General features: G+C 43.3%; 7 protein-coding genes across 7 annotated transcripts; 2 read left to right on the forward strand and 5 right to left on the reverse strand.

The window, feature by feature from the left end:
- Nucleotides 1-1,914: 1,914 nt before the first annotated feature.
- On the reverse strand, nt 1,915-2,037 carry SS1G_07514 (hypothetical protein; the record flags this gene model as incomplete). Its single annotated transcript, XM_001592016.1, has 1 exon — nt 1,915-2,037. One exon carries the CDS (start codon nt 2,035-2,037, stop codon nt 1,915-1,917), a length of 123 nt encoding a protein of 40 aa, XP_001592066.1.
- A 564-nt stretch (nt 2,038-2,601) lies between these two features.
- Nucleotides 2,602-4,296, reverse strand: SS1G_07515 (predicted protein; the record flags this gene model as incomplete). Its single annotated transcript, XM_001592017.1, has 2 exons — nt 2,602-4,032; nt 4,150-4,296. The coding sequence occupies 2 exons, from the start codon at nt 4,294-4,296 to the stop codon at nt 2,602-2,604; spliced, it is 1,578 nt and encodes a 525-aa protein (XP_001592067.1).
- A 1,378-nt stretch (nt 4,297-5,674) lies between these two features.
- On the reverse strand, nt 5,675-9,486 carry SS1G_07516 (hypothetical protein; the record flags this gene model as incomplete). The annotated part of the gene is made up of 9 exons (XM_001592018.1): nt 5,675-6,620; nt 6,684-6,727; nt 6,777-7,373; nt 7,428-7,670; nt 7,717-7,951; nt 8,006-8,498; nt 8,678-8,777; nt 9,006-9,161; nt 9,421-9,486. 9 exons carry the CDS (start codon nt 9,484-9,486, stop codon nt 5,675-5,677), a joined length of 2,880 nt encoding a protein of 959 aa, XP_001592068.1.
- Nucleotides 9,487-11,491: 2,005 nt separating this feature from the next.
- On the forward strand, nt 11,492-13,361 carry SS1G_07517 (hypothetical protein; the record flags this gene model as incomplete). Its single annotated transcript, XM_001592019.1, has 3 exons — nt 11,492-11,727; nt 11,820-12,157; nt 12,214-13,361. The coding sequence occupies 3 exons, from the start codon at nt 11,492-11,494 to the stop codon at nt 13,359-13,361; spliced, it is 1,722 nt and encodes a 573-aa protein (XP_001592069.1).
- Nucleotides 13,362-14,540: 1,179 nt separating this feature from the next.
- SS1G_07518 (predicted protein) lies at nt 14,541-15,261 on the reverse strand (the record flags this gene model as incomplete). Its single annotated transcript, XM_001592020.1, has 3 exons — nt 14,541-14,711; nt 14,779-14,861; nt 15,180-15,261. The coding sequence occupies 3 exons, from the start codon at nt 15,259-15,261 to the stop codon at nt 14,541-14,543; spliced, it is 336 nt and encodes a 111-aa protein (XP_001592070.1).
- A 323-nt stretch (nt 15,262-15,584) lies between these two features.
- SS1G_07519 (hypothetical protein) lies at nt 15,585-17,147 on the forward strand (the record flags this gene model as incomplete). The annotated part of the gene is made up of 4 exons (XM_001592021.1): nt 15,585-15,884; nt 15,945-16,736; nt 16,814-16,920; nt 17,039-17,147. The coding sequence occupies 4 exons, from the start codon at nt 15,585-15,587 to the stop codon at nt 17,145-17,147; spliced, it is 1,308 nt and encodes a 435-aa protein (XP_001592071.1).
- A 417-nt stretch (nt 17,148-17,564) lies between these two features.
- Nucleotides 17,565-18,019, reverse strand: SS1G_07520 (predicted protein; the record flags this gene model as incomplete). Its single annotated transcript, XM_001592022.1, has 2 exons — nt 17,565-17,716; nt 17,824-18,019. 2 exons carry the CDS (start codon nt 18,017-18,019, stop codon nt 17,565-17,567), a joined length of 348 nt encoding a protein of 115 aa, XP_001592072.1.
- Between the last annotated feature and the right edge of the window lie 587 nt (nt 18,020-18,606).

Consider the following 18,606-nt stretch of genomic DNA (forward strand, 5'->3'; position numbering starts at 1 on the left):
GATTTTTCATGGCTGTGTTACCTTTGGCAAATTTTACAAGAGACATCCCTAATGCCAAATCTCAGTACGATCAAACCTCACAAATCGGTTCTAAGTGTTACTGGTCATCGCCGTGAAGACATCGTCCCAGAAACAGCCGCAACCTATAGCCATCCGGAAAGTCTTTTTCTGGTCCTGGTTCAAAGGATATGTTACATGCAAATGAAAAAAAGAACTACCGCTCTCTAGACATAGGGGTGGGCAATCATTTAGGCCAATTACTATCACGCAAGCCGTTGCCGCCCCCTTCTTAGCACTCCGGCGGTTACCCCTGGACTTGTTGTCCCTCGAATTGTTACTGGACCTGTTATCACTCTAGCTGTTGTTCCTCAACCTGCTTCCTCTTGAGAGGGTCGTAGACCTCAAAATGTAGAGGAAGCTGCTTCGCTGGCTTATGTTCATTGTTGTACACAAAGACTGTTATATGATGATGATAACGATGCTGATGAATCGGGCTCTAATATTTCGCAGTATCAATTGTTACTGCAAATAAGGGACCAATTTATGATGGTTGAAGGTCTGATAATCGGGATTCAACAATTAGCGGAATTGTGTCAAACTGTACATAGTTAGATAGGGAGAATGAATGACAAGTAGTTTGAGATGATAAATCTGGAATGTTGTTTCATGTACGATTGTAGGCGCATTCGAGTACTTCTACTATTTTGCCCGAGTCTTTGTTTGTCCATCGCCTTCCCCTTCGAGATCAGAGATTCGCAGGCCAACAGGAACTTTAGCCTTTCAATCTAAACATTGCAGCATGAAAAATCGCAGCGATAGGTAGAGGTTTGATGGTCTGCAGCTCATTGGTATTCACGAGTAATCGCTTCATGGTAAAACGTTGCCCGAGAGGATCTATTCCACCTAGACCTTTGGCTAACACAACTAATTGAGTGACTGCGCAAACAACACTCTTGCTTTCAGTCGATGAGCAGCCTCAAAGATAGCAAGTAGAACACTTGCCGGTTAGTCAACTCGATGAACCGCTTGGCACAAGAAGCACATTTTTATCTTAAAGCACATATTGATCACTTCGCCAGGTGAAACCTTCTGGACGAAGAGCACCTCCGAATACCAGCAGGTCTCCCAAAAGAGAAAAAAAGATATCCATCCTCCTGTCCCATTTTCAATGTGCAATTTACAGAACCCTCGCCTCCACTACGACTGATGCATTTCCCGCACTGGGCTTGCCCGCATTCTGGTAGGATGCTTTGGTGACTGAATGAATACCAACACGTTCACAAGATAAATATCACCAAGGACTCATGAATAAATGGATTGGAATTGATTCTGAAGGGCTGGCAGATAAGGGGATAGATAGATGGCTGGATGTCATAGTCTAAGCTCTGATTCCCCGAAGAGCTGCTCAAAATACTCCCTCAGTAACTATTTGAGAACATTAACAGTTGCATTTTCGAAGTTTTTTCTTGCATCAATTCTCTCCTCTTTACTTGGCGTCGGCACAAAAATGGCAAATATTCCCCCTTATCTACTTTCCTGGTATCCCCACCCTAAGAATACGGAGACCTTGTAGTGTCAACTTGCGACAACGACACCCCAGACATCTGCGAGCCTTTGATTCAATACCAAGATTCAATCCTCCTACAAGTCGGGGTATAGTAGTATTTCATTGTGCGCTTTTGCATCTAAACTTCATCCTCTGGCCGAAATGTCCATTATATCCAATCGCTACTCCGCGAAGCCTGAATTCATCCATATGCCTTCCTGCAATTGCGCCAGAGTCATCAAATCCTCGAATACAATAACCAACAAGCGCGAGATAGATTAGAGCAATTGGCAGACAGTTGGCACATTAATGTATTGATGCGATAGGCCTTCTCGAGAAGGAGCGCAAAATCGGCAGGCAATGGCTTTTCAGGAGGATGTGGCTGCACATAACAAAAATGTACAGGGGCGAGGGCAAATATAATCTCCCGGCAAACAAGGCTCAACGAAAGATTTTGAAGAACCTGTGGCTAGTAGGCGATTTATGAGCATCAATAGGTTTGGAGATAATGTGTGCTATGTTTCTGCCAGCTTGCGCTGCATTATTTCAAGCACTGAATGCTTGGGTACGAAGGTAGATTGCTCAATGAGAGGACTATCACCAGCATACTTCGTTGATTCAAGTGATGCTTCTTTGCATGACTAGAAGTCTACCTTCTAAATTATGATCGAGGCGTAGGCTAGCTATATAATTTCTTCTCCATAGCCAAAGCTGGTAGTACCAGATTGGGTAACGCGCATACTCTGTATCTGCCGACCACACCTGGATCTTACCTGGAACCTGCTATAGTGAGCTGCATTTTGGCACCTGCTTTAAAATACAGATCAAGCGGCGCGAGATATCGTACAAGTTAAAGTCGAGACTTGAATTCATGATCAATACCGTTCCAAGAAGTAGACATCATAGTAGTTGATTGCACACACAAAGTTGTCCTTTCGTGCCCTAGCAACAGCCATATGTAATTCACGTCCCACTTAAGGAACGAAATTCGGGTTTTTATTAATATCATATCTTCATTCTTAATATCTCATTAAACATAAACCAAATATAGCTATCTACTCAATAATCCCATACCATTTAAGTTCTCTTCCATCAAGTTCCTTTATAGGAACCTCGTCTCCATTCTTTCCCCTCAAACTAACCTGGTTAGCACCTTGAATATACAAAACTCCCCCAGATCCGGCCCCAATCACAGTCTTTTCCTCCAATCCTTGTGCAAGTACAAACCCGCCATCGGCAGGTCCTGCCCATGCAGTAGCATATGTTTTGGATGTTCCTCTCATGGCTACACAAACTGGTGTAATTCCCAGGCTGGTAATCGCAATACCGATATTATCACCGGCGGCGACTTCTTTTCCAACGGGGATTGAAATGCTTTGGAGGGATGCTTTCAATTCTTCGGGAGTTACGCCTTTTGTGGAAAGAGTTTCCCATCGGTAAAATGCGGAGAAGAGAGCAGTGGCATTTGTGTAGCGGAATACGGTCAATGTGACATTATCTGTTGGTGCATCACCAGCTAGATTTATTCCAACAGACGTCAAGTTTCCTGCATTGGATGGGGAGAAGGTTTGATAGAGGCTGTGTTTGGGCAATGAGCAATTGAGGTAATAATCTTGGTGATCATTTCCGGAACCTATAGCTGCACCCTTTGCAAGTCCACTCATAGTAATGTTACTGGCTGGAAGTGTGACGGTAGTAGTGAGGGAAGGAGAACAATTTAAATCTTGGATTGAACCATCTGAATTGAAATTGAGAACTTGGAACTGACGACCATGTTGTGCGTTTCTCGGACCGGCAAGTGGTGCGCTAGCTTGAATATCGGCTTGATGGATGTACACTGCATCACCTCCGGTTGAAGAAGGGATTGTTAAAACGGCAGTAGTTTGACCACCGCATGTGTCACTGCTGATAATTTGGCGAGTCCATGGTCCCGTAATATCCTTAGCTCGGTACATGATCAAAAGGGTTCCTTGGCAGAAACCACAAGTGTTGGATGCGGATACATAGTAGTATCCATTGCGGTAGAAGATATCTGGAGATTCAGCTTGATAATCAACAAGATCTCCTACAGGAAGAATGTTTGTGGCATTTCCAGTCGTGTTCATGAAATCATTTGTAAGTTGTTGGATATACAGTGATTGTTTGAATGGAGGCCAAATTGATGCACCTAGGGTTGTGAAGTCGATCAAGGAGTATGCAAGATATCCGGTTCCATTGATAACAGCGACCGAGAAATCACCTGCTTGATCCGTTTCGGGGTGTGGTTGATATCCAACTGTGGCACGAGTAGGTTCGAGCACGTATCCCGAAGCTGGGGAGGAAGACGTAAAGATTATATAGCCTGGGCTACCAGCGTTTACCCACAGGATGTACTTCGAACTTGTAGGATTGTAAACGATATGTGGTCGTCCACACTCTCCGCCCTCTTCACATAGTGTAGCTATGGCCTCTTCTGCCGGATCGAACAAGAAACCATTTGAGGACCACTGTGAAGATGTATAGTTAGTACTGAGATATTTCAAGGTATTTCAAGCAAGGGATATTCCAAACACGTAGCTAAAGTTAAATGGCAGATGGAGAAGTACGGGAGAATATTCACTTACAGTAGCCAAATCCACTGAACTCCAACTCTCAATTCCACAGAAAGCTTTACCACATCCAAAGTTTAACCCATACCAAAGATATTGACCCTCAAAGTAATCGATCTTGCCGGATGTGGAATCGATGAGGTCGCCGTCAGTAGAGAACATATTCACAAATGAATTTGAGATTGTTGTGTTTAGACATGTTGCTGCCTGGAGTAATGATGACCCCAAGAAGAGGTTTAATAATATAGGGTTTCGCATATTTTGGTATGTATATGATATGTCCGGAGGAGAAACGTTCCCGAGTTTGAGGGTTGGGTAGGGCAGAGGAAGAAATTAAGTATTAGAGGGTAAATCACTTTACTCACAACTCCATATCTAAGGGAAGCTCAATGGGATCACCTCTTTATATAACTTCCACTGATATAGATCTTCAAAGCAGCTGGGCACAAGAGTCTCGGGTCCTGGCAAAAACTTTTCAATCCTTCAGCCAAAGAGTAAATGACACAATGAGTGGCATGCCGCCAAGTTTATCCAACACCCTAGGCACCGTCCACATGGCTTTTACGTATTGCCTTTCCCTCTACAAATCAAATATTAATTTTAATGGGCTCCTAGATTATAAAGCTGATGGACGCAACTCACCCTTCCACAAGCAGGTGATATCCCCAGATTTTCCCGTCCAACTGTACTGACATAATAACCTTGCAACGGGGGATAAATTATCCCATTCTCCATGGTGGACGAGTGTAAAAACTGGTAAGCCGTCCACCTGCAGAACACGGATTGCGGGGAAGTGTGGAGAAGCTGGAAAATTGGCAGAGGTGGACGACGGTTGGTCGTGTTTGTTTATCCAGAGGTTTTCCCGCTCTGATCCATGTTTTTTTTCTGCCCGTCAGATGGTAGGTTGTTATCCCGATGATTACCCACTTGCTTGCCGTCGCCGAAATCAGCGCCTTGTTTTTTTTTATCTCAATCGGCACTCTTTATGCCGCAATTGAAAGGTGCCAAGTATCTTCGAAGTGGAAAGGTGGAATCAAATTTGAGATTGTCTTCCTCGGCATCCGAGGCCAAGTCGCTTACTTCCGAGCGGTGAAGGGGAAGATCATAATGTGGTGAGGTCTAATGAAATGTTCGAAATGAGATTTACATGTGCGTAAAGCTTTCTTGAGGGTGCACTTCCAATGCTTCAGTGCCTATCAAAAATCGGTCGTTGTTCTCATGATTGGTGGCTAGATGAGTTGGGCGGGGTATAGGCAGGTGCTCATAGTTGTCAATGTCAAAGCAAAATAAACTTACTAACATGGGGAAATCTCAAGACTTTCATCAACAAAGTACAGATGAACCATATGATGTGATCTTTATTTTCAATCTATCAGTGTATGAGAGATTACCTTATCCTGTTACCCCCTTAGCCTTCCATTCATAAATAGTATTGTAAAAACAATGGGATATCTCTCTAATAATTAGTTCATCTCAACTCGCTCATTTGATGCCACTGGTCTGGTCTCTTTTCGACCAGACCATGAACGGCATGGTACTTTTATAGTTTGTTCTCGACCTCATCCCCAAATAGTTCCCAAACACTCTTTGGAGCTTCATATTCACTTTCCGCACACACACCAACATAATCCATATCCAAACCAAAAGCTCTTGGTCCTCCCATCTTTAATCCCTCCTCTGTAGTCCAGACCGCCGGCGCTTTTAAAGCAATGACACTAAGTCTAAGTCCATATTTATAATCTGATATTCCAAGTGGTGCCCCATTTGCAATATCCAAAAAGACAATTAAATCCGGACAAACTGCCAAAACAACATCATCTTTCCCAGGTGTCTTCAGAATGGCACATAAGTTTTCGTTCTCGAACTCAACATATAATGATGGTGCGGATTCATCACCAACGATCGTGTTTGATGTGGAGTCAGCAACATAATCCAACAAAACACTGCCTCTAGTAAATCCTTCCGCTACTTTTCTCGTGACACTGACAACTTTCCCGGTGAATAGTAATGTCCCGTTTTGTGATTGCATGAGAGCTTTGACTGGATCGACCTTTTTGGCGCGAGCAATTGCGATTGACCGACCAATTTGCCATGCCCATGAATAACTATTAGACGGAAGTGTCCTTGCTTCTTTGCCACTTATAGGGTTAACCACCATTCCGGATAAGGAACCTTGTCTTGTGCATGCATCCCGCATAAGAATTTCTGCTTCCTCAGCATCTTCTGAGTTCATGAATACCTCGGTACCACCACATCCATTGGCAACAGCAGCCGGAGTGACTGGAACACCTTTCAGGCATCTTACCGTTTGCCAAACCATAGGAAATGCTCGTGCTACACAATCAGTATCGAGAGTAGGTATTCCAAATCGATGGGCACTGAGAAGGGCTTCAAATGAATTCATGCCACCAATCTCATTTGGTATCGTTGCGTCGAATGAGGAATGGCCAGTAGCTGACATGAGAGCTTTCACTGTATCGGTAATTCTAGAATATTGGTAAGCATGTATAAGTGAATGATGAAGTATAAATACTGTGATGGGAACTTACTCATTTAGACCGGGTATACGTTCCAGGTAGACTGTCGGTGATCCCTACAATCAATCAGTCATGTCGCTTTAGATATCTTTCGATATAACATACCATAAATCCAGAAGTAAACATCAATGCATCATCCGGAATAGTATCTTGCCGCCTAATCCTTATACCTTCACCACTCTCAAGTGCCATCAAACAAGCAATGTAACTGGGATATGGTTCACCACAACTTCCAACACCCAGTACCCCTGTACCATCCATGAGAAATTTGAGGTCAATTTCAGAAAGATGCCATATATCACCCTCAATCCGGGGACGATAGGATTCTACATCAATGTGTTCGAGAATTTCGTAGGTTGACGCTTTTGCATCAACAGGACTATCCAAGCCACTTGCGCTATATCCGGAATCTGCCCGTCTGGGCTTGAATTTCGATATCGATATTGGAACAGTGTCTAAGTCTCGAACCTTTTCCACGTTGCTTCGTAAATCACCAACCACTCGAACGACCAGCTGTGTGGCTCCATTTGTGACGTAGTTTATAGGTAATGTTTCGATTTCAACAACTTCGATCGTTTTTTCGTCGCCGCCTGCAGCAACACATCTTTGAATCGCGAGTAGTCTTGCCTCCTCAATATGTTCCTCTACAGTTTTGTCTCCTGGTGTAACGACCGTGTCAACATGTCCACTGATCTTTCCAACCTACACATCTGAGTTAGCACCATTCCTGCTGGTTATTGACGGAAAACAACTCACAGCAGCTCCAACCGCATTTGCTACTTCTAAATACTGCGGTCTAATTACTTTTCCTACTCCAGCAATATCCGTCCCCACAATAATGCTACCTCCGCCCACAAGAATAACGGTAGCAGATCCTTGTCTTGTTTTCACTTGATCAATTGCAACTTCCAACGCACGCTGGATTTCCGAATGTCCGCCACTTTTAAGTTCATCGGGAATCATTTCGGTTCTCTCGTTTGACAATACAAGATCGGTAGCCTAGATATGTAAGCTTTATTCTTACATTTGACGGAGTGGTCCATACCGTCAAAATTTGCCCGCCAAATGCGATACTCTCCTTCTCTAATCTTGGTCCTACAGAATCTGGACCAACTGTTGTTTTCCCCGATTTTCTGGTGCGTATAAGTGATCCACCACCTAATGCAACACTGTAAACATCAGGAATTGTGAAATTGGTCCGAACACCTGCGATTTTTACAAAGGCGGCAGATTGTCTGGGATAACCAGATTTGAGAAGAGCACAAATATCAGTGGTAGTGCTATAATTTGTCAATAAAATTCCCCAGGAAAGTGAGAAGGAGAGCAATTCTTACCCCCCAACATCGACTACTAAAACTTCGCTATCGTCCTCAAGGTTCATACACTCATTTTTCGCAAGAAGTGCAGCACCCCTTGCACTATTCGTCGGACCAGAAGAGAAACATCGGACAGGATGCTCTGCAGCTATTGATGCTTTACTTAAAGTTCCATCGTTTAGTGTAATGTAAAGTCTGGCATTCCCCAGGTCATTTACCGCATGTGCAAATCCAGCAATGACATGACGAGCAAACCGCCTCAAACTTGCATTTAAAATGCTAGCATTTTCGCGCTCAAGGAATCCTATTCTTCCAATCGTGTGTGAACATGAGACATCGTACTGTGGCCCTAACTCCTCAGCGAGGATTCGTCGTGCAAACTCTTCTTGGGCTGGATTGGATGGTGAGTAGATGCCAATCACCACAACGCTTGATATTGATTTCGATCTGATTATTGAAGCTTGTTCCCGAAGTTGTTCAATGTTTACTTCGGAGATTGGTGTTCCGTCAACTTCAGTGGGTTAGCAGATTTGTGTGATTCTAAGGATGCACCGGAACGTACGTTGTAAACCACCGTCAACATAACCATAGTGGCCTTCCATTAACCTTCGTAAAGAATCAGGAAAACCAACTAGGATCAGGAGCATTAGCGAAATTTCTTTTTTAATGGGTAATTGGTCTACAACTAACCAAATGGTGGCGAGCCCCTCGAGTAAGGACCACATAATCGGATAACAGCCACTTTATCTAATTTGGTACCGTTCTGTTCGAGGACGGCATTCACAAATTGCTGTGTGAGAAAATAGAATCAGATATGATAATGAGCATGTGCTGGAAATGACGAGAACATTTCGGAAAAGCAGGAAGGTGAACCGGATATGCAACAAGAAGTACTAACTCGGTAGTTCTTGACGGAAACATATCAAAAGGCAAGAAGCCGAGCCAAAATCCACAAACTTCAGTCCGAGAGCCGAGGAAAAGACATAGGAGGCGAGTAGTCGAGACAAAACTAACTTACTGTCGTCCCAATCTTGATAAAATCTATACTATCCTTGGAGATCTGAGCACTTTTTATCACAGCAGCAATTGCTTGTTCAACACCATCGTGAATATCTGGAGTCGTTGGTGTTTTATGCCACGCCAAAACATTGTTATTTTGTAAAATCACTGCATCCTGTTATTATGCATCAGTGCATGCTTTCTTATGGAAAGGTTGGATGTTGTCACCACCTACTGTATTTGTTCCCCCGACATCAATTCCAATCACGCGAGAAGATATTCTGGAAGGCATCCTGCCTGTTGGCGTTGTCGTTGACGTTGCCGCCGGATCTTGAATGTGTAGAAATTGATTTCGAAGTTGCATGGAATATCACGAACTTGGACAGAGTGTATTTGGAAGCAACAAAAATAAACATAGGAAGGGTATAATGAACCGATTTGGCAAAAGAACAGAAGAAAGAAGGAAAAGGTGCAAGGACGATATTAACATGAGCATACATGATCGAAATTGGAGGTTTATTATATCAAACGATCGTGTACATAATAATAATAGGTTCATCTGCTCGCCTACCAAGGCCAGGATTCCTTTTTTGGTATGTTGTAGGCGTAAGGCGAGCGAGCAGTGACCCAACGAGGAGTGGGAACCTTGCGATAACATAAGGCAGGTCTGCAGCTCCCTAATGACACGCCGGTCGGGCACCTTATGTAATGATCAATGATGTACATGACTCTCAAGGTTTATTCTCTATTTGCACTCGAGGGCCATCTCCATGACATGACAAGCAAGTGAATGGCACATTATGATCGATCATCAATGAGGGAAAAGGACAGCGGGAAAAGTGGGCGCGGGGAAAACCGGATTTCGATGTAGTCTGGAGAGGGAAGATAGATGTAGTACATATGTACATAACATATGTACACTTGGAAATAGCATCGAATTGTCGAGAGATTCTGATTGTCAAAGTGCCGGCCGGTATACTCTGTACGTATGCACTCTGAACTCTGGAGAGTGAGTAGAAATGAGGGGTTGTCGGAGAAAGATTCGATAAATTTGAGTCGTGTACGGAGGAAAATCAAGAATAGACGAGCATAAAATGACTCGAAGCGACGATATGTCGATTTAGTGAATGTTGGTGAAATATTGTGAAATATTATGACATATTGTGCAAACTTATGAAATATTATGGAAACTTATGAAACACTGTGAAAACTAATTCATTAAAAAAGGAGGGATTCGAGGGGAACCTTAAACATATAAGGGGATACCGAGCATGTGGATATGACTTGTGTTACACTCTGTGTCGCTCTGGGCCTGCAGTGGAGGACAGAATGATTTGATTTTTGACTGACGATGAGAGCTCGAGCAGATGGCCTACCTTGTACAGACTACAGAGTAGTTGGTGAGAGGCAGAAGGAAAGAACGAAGAACAAATGCGGTGTAATGCGCACATCTCCTGTTTTCTGCTAGATACTTGTGCGGCCAGAAAGTACGGATATACACAGAGTACGATACAGAGTTGTAACTCCGAAACTCTATGCACATACCATACCACAAGATGAAAACCGACCAAAGGAATAACCTGATCTCTCTAGCCTCCGAGTATCATCCTCTCTGGGTGGCAGCACGACTCCTATTCATAATCAACTAGACACATTCATCCGAAATTTAATATCTACCGAGCAGTCTGGACAGAGCACACTACGGTGTAAAGTACCGGTATTGTACTCGAGTGCAGGAATATCGGTATGGAATTAGTTTAAGCCTTACAGAGTACGGAGTACAGTGCAGAGGAATCTCGAACGAGTGGAATCGAACGAGTGGAGAAACTTCCCATCTAGCTTGCGTTTTCATTACTACAGAGTACAAAGTATTTCCTCAATCCACAGTACTTGAATGGGTCTAGGCGCAAAAGCCTCATGTAATCTCATCCTTCGTACCTGCTACCGATATACTCCCGTAGCTACTCATACTGTTCTCAGAGTCTCTGAAAATCAGACCATCGAGACAAGCAAACACAACTTGCTACCCACGGAGGTACACATGTCTCTGCGATTTTCTACAAAGCAGCAGAGGACAGAGGAAGCAATACCTCCGTCGTCAACAACTGACTTGCAGATTCTACCCATGTTTATCCATGAAAAACGCCAATGGAAGCCACGACTTTCTTCCCCCTCTAATCTATCAAATTGGGTTACACCGTCGGCTTGCCCTGTCATAATGTTCTCCGCATATCAGTAAGGACCAGGCAGCTTGCATACCGTTCACGGACCCATTCACAAGGGACCAGTTGAATTATTGAAAACTTCTGCGGACTTTGTACCCTTTGGTCAATAGATACATAACCCACAGGCCAAAGCTGTCTTGACATCTGCAGCCCACCTGCTAGCTTCGTAGGTCTTGTTAGGATTCATTTCATATTTCAATCTACGTCTTCCCGGTCCTGTTTCTCCCAATGTCCACCTCTTTTTCGCTACTTACTTTAGCCTTATTAATCTTCCTTCATCATGACGGCGGAGGAGCATGAAACAGCGGACAAGTTACCGTTCACTGCTGTGGCCGCTCCAGAATCTTATCAAAGCGCTGAAGATGGAACTGCTGGAACTGAAATCGTTGGTACAACACTCTCACATAATGCACATTATGCACGTCAACAAGACGCAGGACCACCTGCTACAAGGAAAGAACTTTGGTCATATTATGCATACTACGCGGGAAACAATGGCATTGGCTCCTTTCAATAGTAAGTTCTCTGCTGCGCTGCATTTGATCTTGCATAACCATACCGTCCATACCCTCCATACCATTCTGTTACTGACTTCAATCCCTCTTCAGCTCGAGTCTTTTATTTCAAAACTTGATATACCAAGCCGGGTTTAATCCAAATATTCTGCCATTGGGCAGCGCACCTTGCGGCGATGATACTCCTTGTCATGTCTTTTGGAATGGAGGAACGAAAGCATATACATCGGTGGTGTTGATAGGATCAGGATTGACGTTCGTTTCACAAGCCGTACTTTTCCTTACGATAGGAAGTTTGGCAGACTTTGGAAATTGGAACCCATGGGTTGTTAGAATTTTCTCCCTCCTTTCGTTCGCCTTCGAGTTTGGGTTCTTAGGAGTAAAACACGCAAACCAGTGGAGGATTGCCATGGCACTCTATATCGTTAGCAGTGAGTCTTTACCCCCCTCCCCCTTTTTGACTCCAGCAGTATCTAATCTTATCCAGGTGTCACTTGGTGGGCTTCTTACGTTTTCTTCAACGCTATATTTCCCAAACTCGCCCACGATCTCCCCGAAGTCCACCAAGCGAAAGAAGATTATGCACAGGGCGCATTGACAGAGGAAGAATACGAATACAAGTGCTCAATGGCAAGGTCCAAGGTTATGAATATAAGTTATGGGTGGAATAATGTTGGATTCACAATTTGTGGAGCTTTGGCATTGGCGGCTCTCGCAGGAATTGGTGCAAATGATTCCACGCAGCAGAACAATTGGGGATACTCTGTCTCTGTTGCTGTCACCACTGGTTGGTGGATTGTTCTTGCCATTCCATGGTTTATCTGGGAAAAGAAAAGACCGGGACCGCCTCTACCGAAGGGAGACAACTATCTTACATTTGGCTTCAAACAAACCTACTTCGCCGCAAAGCAGGTGTGGAAGTTGAAACAAACTTTCTTCTACCTGATTGCATTTTTTCTATTGGCAGATGGAGTCGCTACAGTACTGACACTGGTCTCAATTGCACAAACACAAGTTGTTGAGTTTTCCGCAACACAAAACACCTATCTCATCATGGTTCAAGGTGGCTCAACTACAGTTGGAGTCTTCGGTGCCTACTATATTCAAGAGAAGTTCAAGATCCGGACCAAGGCCATGCTACAATTTTGCAATTGCGGTTGTGTCCTCATTGCACTTTGGGGAATGGTAGGTATCTGGACCACCAAATTTGGATTTCATAATGAGTGGGAATTTTGGCTCTTTCAAGCGCAATATGGAATTACCCTTGGTGCTCAATATCCATACGGACAAGCATTTATGGCAGAGCTGGTACCCAAAGGAAGAGAGTATTTGTTCTTCAGTCTTTTGGGTATTGTATCAAAAGGGTCAGCATGGATTGGACCAATCGTTTCCAGTGCTATTGTTGATCGCAATGGAAGTCAATGGGCAGCTTTTCCATTTGTGGCAGCATTGATATTTGTCCCTACAGTTGCAATCTTTTGGGTCAGTGAATCAAAGAGTAGGGTTGAGTGTGCAGAGTATTTGGAAAAGGAGAAGATGGATTTGCAGAAGCTTAAAGATAATGAGTTGAACACAGCCAGATTTGGTTCTACGGAAAGTAGTGGCGGAGTGGATGGATTTTACAAGACGAAGTAGAGGGATGAATGATTAGATGCTTAGATGATTACTGTCATAATGATGATGATTCCGATACTGTTGACGCATGTCTTGGGCAGTACTTATAGTTAAACCTCTAGAAGCTGTTGTATGTTTTAAAGATATAATGTAGATAGTAATTGCGTTCACATGTTTCTCTGTGCGTGTTCTTTATATCCTCGTGAACTGGACATGACCTGACCATCAAGCCATGAAGATGCAGCGTGGTATATATAGAAATGGCAAACCCTCAACCCATGGCATCAACCCATGGAATCAATCCATGGCATCAATCCATAAGTGCATCGCCCGTCTTTCCATCTTCCACCTTCGATGAATTTCTAGATCTGCTACACGGGTCTTCCCTTTCCGCCTTCCGGCATTTATGGTTCCACGATTCGGGAATTTCCTACAGGAATAATGCCGCAGACTAATCAAAAGTAGGTAGTCCATGCAAGCCAAAGGATTTTTTTATATAGAGTTTTGTCACCCCGCATCAAATGGCAACATTGGAAAATTGACCAATTATGTCGAAATGATTCTCAGAGATTTGAAACTATAAATGTTGGAGAAAAGTATGATTGACGGCTGGGTGACCCCTTCGTGAGTACTCTGTATAAAAAATCAAGTTACAAATCCACTGATGGACATTGATGGACATCAAAGCAGAGACTATGACGGAGGACAAGGGCTTCTTTATGTTATGATGGTATGGTGATGGTGGGATGATTTTCATATGAATCTAGAAGTTTTCGATATGATATGTGGAAAGAAAAGAAGGGAAAAAAGGGATGTGAGGATGTGAGGATGTGAGGATGTGAGGATGTGAGGATGTGAGGATGTGAGATGCTGAGGTTGATTATTAATTGGGTTTGAATTTTGACAAGATCTTATAATTGATGGAATAATTAAAAGCTAGCTTTCCAGATTTTCCAATATACATATGTATGTCCATATATACATACAACATACATAGGTACATATAACATACATCCACATACATCCACACATACATACTACATACTTTAATTAATTAACCTTACAAATACTAGGTCCTATAGGTCCTACTCGTCCTGCTATTTTACTCCTTTTTTTCGTTGGTCAATTATTTTCAGCTCCGGCCACGAGGTCTGGTGGGTTTATAAGTCCACAAGTCCAAACGTGCCATAATCTAATAATCTAATAATCCCATAATCTACTTCTGGGACCCAAGACTGGCCAATCACAGCCGGCGAGAGAATCGAAAGGTGGCTCTGTCTTACATCTTCTAGTCTTTTTGCAGGAAAGAGCAGCTGCAGGTTGTTCGTTCCTGGTTAATCCGATCGACAGGCATAGGAAACTGGAAACTGCCTGCAAGCACCTTAGACTCTTAGAGTACATCCCTCTAGAAAAGTTAGAAAGTGGAACCCGAACGAACTTCACTAAATGTTGTTCCTGCTGCATTTGACTCTTTTTTCGCCATTTGCCATTTTAATTTGTAGAGAGGAACAACCGACGACACTTGTTATTTGTTATTATTTTTATTATTGATATTGTTATTATTACTACTACCATTACCTCGGCGTCGCAAAAGTCATCTATCTTCCTTCAATCTTCACGCTTCACGCTATCCATATCCACCATATCCACGATATCCCTCGACAGTTCCCTCGTCCATTGATATGTACAAAGGGAAAAGCAATTTGAATGCCTCGAATACCAAAGTAAATATGGCTCCTGGAATGGGGATTAAAGCCCCGGTACCTCGAACAAGGACAGGTCCGTTCACGTTCCTTTTGCACCAATTATCAATTATCAATTTTATCAAGCATCAAATACCTTCAATATCATCAATGTCATCAGTGTCATCAATGTCATCATTATCGTCGACCGTCAATACCTCAATCTCATCATATGACATTCTGACATTTTGATATTATGACACATGACACATGACATTCTTCTTCTCACAAGTCCCCATTCTAACACATCAAAGGTTGCTTAACATGTCGAGCAAGGAAAGTTAAGTGCGATGAAGGGAAACCGGATTGTGGTCGCTGTATACGACTTCAACGCGATTGTAAATGGAGCACACCTCCAGCTCACATGCTTGCCACTACGTCTCATGGCCATGGACTCTCCAGTACCAGCTCATTACCTACCACTCAACAACTTGCCCTTGGAAAAACACGCATCCCGAAAGATTCTTTTGTCATTGAGTTTCCTAATATTGATAAAACAACCATGCCCTACATTCATCATTTTGTGGGGTTTTGCACGAGGTTCTTGGCGTATGCAAATGATGATGAGGGAAATCCTTTCAAAGAAGAATTAGTTCCATTTGTAACCACAAGTCCGGCCTTGTTACATAGTATTATTGCAGTGGCGGCAGGACATATGAGTAGGACTGACAAGCAGCACGAAGTCAAGGCCACGAAACATTATTCCATGGCTCTGAGGGAGCTGAATGCCGCACTATGTGACTCCTCGGTTGCGAAACAGAATGCCACATTAGGTGCATGTCTCTTACTATGTGTCTATGAGGTAATACAATCCTCTTTCCAATATCCCTCCACAAGAATGCGCTTCGCTCACAAAAGATAGATATCACATTCAGATAGAGGCTTATGGCTGGAGCATCTTAAAGGTGCACGCGACCTTATCTTGCATCGAGGAGGCCCTAGGACTAACGATTTTCTCACAAGATTCTTTGCGCTTCTTGACGTTTCCGGTTCTCTATGGGCAGGCCAAGGTCCTTTATTACCTGGAAACTATTGGCTTGAAGATGCGCCAACACAATTAACAAGTCCGAAGCAAATTGGTGATTCCTCCTCGACGGCAGAAGCACCTTTGAACTGGCCATATTATGACCCTGGTGGTGTTATGACTGGGGAGTTCCATATGTTTATGGTTTTCATGGCCAAGTTATCTCGCCTATCCAGTCGTTCCTTAACAGAAACCTCTTTTGAAGAGCAGATCATCATTAAACAGGAAGCCATTGGAATCAAACTGGAGGTTCAAACGTGGTGGCAGAATTGTCCCTCTTTCATTCGTGATCTTTCCAACGATTGGCGACGACAACCCCGCGATACTAAACTTACTGTCGCGGAAACTCTCGAAGCGGAAGCCTTTTCTAGTACTAAAGCTTGCATGTACGGATGTATTCTCTTCATTCATCATATTATTAATCCGGTCGGTGAAGAGCCACAAGATCCAGAAGTTTCAGAGGCAATCAAACAAGTCCTAGATATTGCTGCCGAGACACCGGAAGGATACGGACTAGAGATGGGTTTATATTATGGATTGTTTGCAGCAGGGGCAAGTATCTTTAATGATTGGGCAGTAGAGGATATGGTTAGGAAGAAGTTGAAGGCTGATACTAGGATCGCACTCTATGTAAGTTTTGTTCTTTGTGGAATGATAGCGGAACAGAATTAGGAAGAAGATCCTGGAATAAAACTAATGAGATACAGCATGCGGATCGAGCCTTGGAACTACTGGAGATACTTTGGAGAAGACAGCATCAATATGAACAGAAGTTCGATTGGAGAGTAGTTCAACAACAAATGGGGATTCAAATGTAGGTTTATCTTCATTACTGGCTGCTATTTGATACTATGACGTCTTATTAACAATATCTCAGATTTATTCTTGCTTGATGAGACTCTTCTAATTAGGGTATATAATTTTGAAGACAGGAGAATTTTCGGAATTCGCACCAAAAATCGCTGGATAACGACAGAATCGGAGTTCGGCATTATCGGAGTAGTAAAGTGGTTTGGCTTCCTTCGAGCATACACTGCATGATAAGACACTTAATCATGGATGGTGAGTGCATTGGTGTAAACATCATGCATATATAAGAAATGGAGCGTCCGTCGTTTATGCCAGTAATTGGATCTCCCAAATAAACTTTCGACGTATTTAATAGGTTTATTTTCGGCACACTGTCACAACCTCGACATTAATCAAGGATAAAAGTTCCAACACACTTGTGATTGAATTCATGCCTATTCGTCAAAAATTATGAAGAGCTCGTCACCACATTCGAATGTTTGGAAAATGGCAGATATGGAAACAAGGGCATCAGTTTCTGGGCAAGAATGAAAAGATGGAAAGGACTATTGTCCTACTTCCCGGCGGCATATCGCTCCTTCCATCTCAGCCGACGGATCAACGTTGTTTTAGCATCCCGCTCCAAAGAAATCATCTCGCGCATTACTTTCAAACACCAGAGAGATGAATTTTGACAGGTTGGTTGAGAATACTTAGGGCAAGCCTTTCACTCCACCTCATGGAAATGGCGAGACAAGAGGGAAGCTGATCGATGCGATCTTCATTATCGCTCCTTCTATTCTTGATGCCTTCTGACCAATCTGTTCATTGACAGGGTCGCTGAGAAGGGGGTTAAGAAGGATTGATTTTTCGGATGGAAAGTACAATCCAGCGGAGATGAACCAATTATATCTCAATATCGATTTACAAAGTGAGATGGAAGGAATTCCAGGATGGGCGAAGAACAGTATGATCCAGATTTGAATGCTGTGGAATGGACAATATTGAAGTCGAGTTGGTTTATGGAGAATTTTCGGAAATGCACCGTACGTAGACAACTTGTGATGGAAACCGATTTTTCCAGCGACACACATAGGTAAACGCGTTTCGAGAGTGTGGAACATGTCGGAAATGTGGTTTATAAAGCTCTAGCGGAGTGAAGTAATAATATTGAGAGGGGACCAGCGGGGGGAAAGCTGTATTACAGAGAGGATCAATCGGAGTCATTTGATAATGTCGCATCACTCTTGACGAACACATTAGGGAGGGAATTTTTTGAGCGTGGATGAGGGAGATATTGAAGGGAATTGTAGAGGAAGATCTAGCTAATATTTTTGTGGGATTTGGTACTGTGGTTAGGACGGGTGCGGAGCCTCGGTTAGATAGGGATCTGGATTGGATTATTGGGAAGGGGAAGGATTCAGGGAATATGCAGAGGCATATGCGAAGGGCGAGCTATGGGATGTGGGTGAATGGGGAGAAAGGGTGCAGAGAAGAGCTGGATAGGGGAGCTGGAGATGGGGAGTGGATGATTGCTGTGTGCTTGGGATTGGGATGCGATTTCTTAATTGACGGTTGAGAACAGGTGGTTGTTCAATATGATTACATACATATCTGCGTACCACTATTTTTGACAGTCTCTCCGCTTTCTTCCTATTCATACGGATTGGGATAAGAAAATGAAATGGGAATCGAAATAATTAGGAAATGA

The sequence above is a fragment of the Sclerotinia sclerotiorum genome, genomic scaffold (genome assembly GCF_000146945.2).
Source record: "Sclerotinia sclerotiorum 1980 UF-70 scaffold_9 genomic scaffold, whole genome shotgun sequence".
Lineage (NCBI taxonomy): Eukaryota > Fungi > Ascomycota > Leotiomycetes > Helotiales > Sclerotiniaceae > Sclerotinia > Sclerotinia sclerotiorum.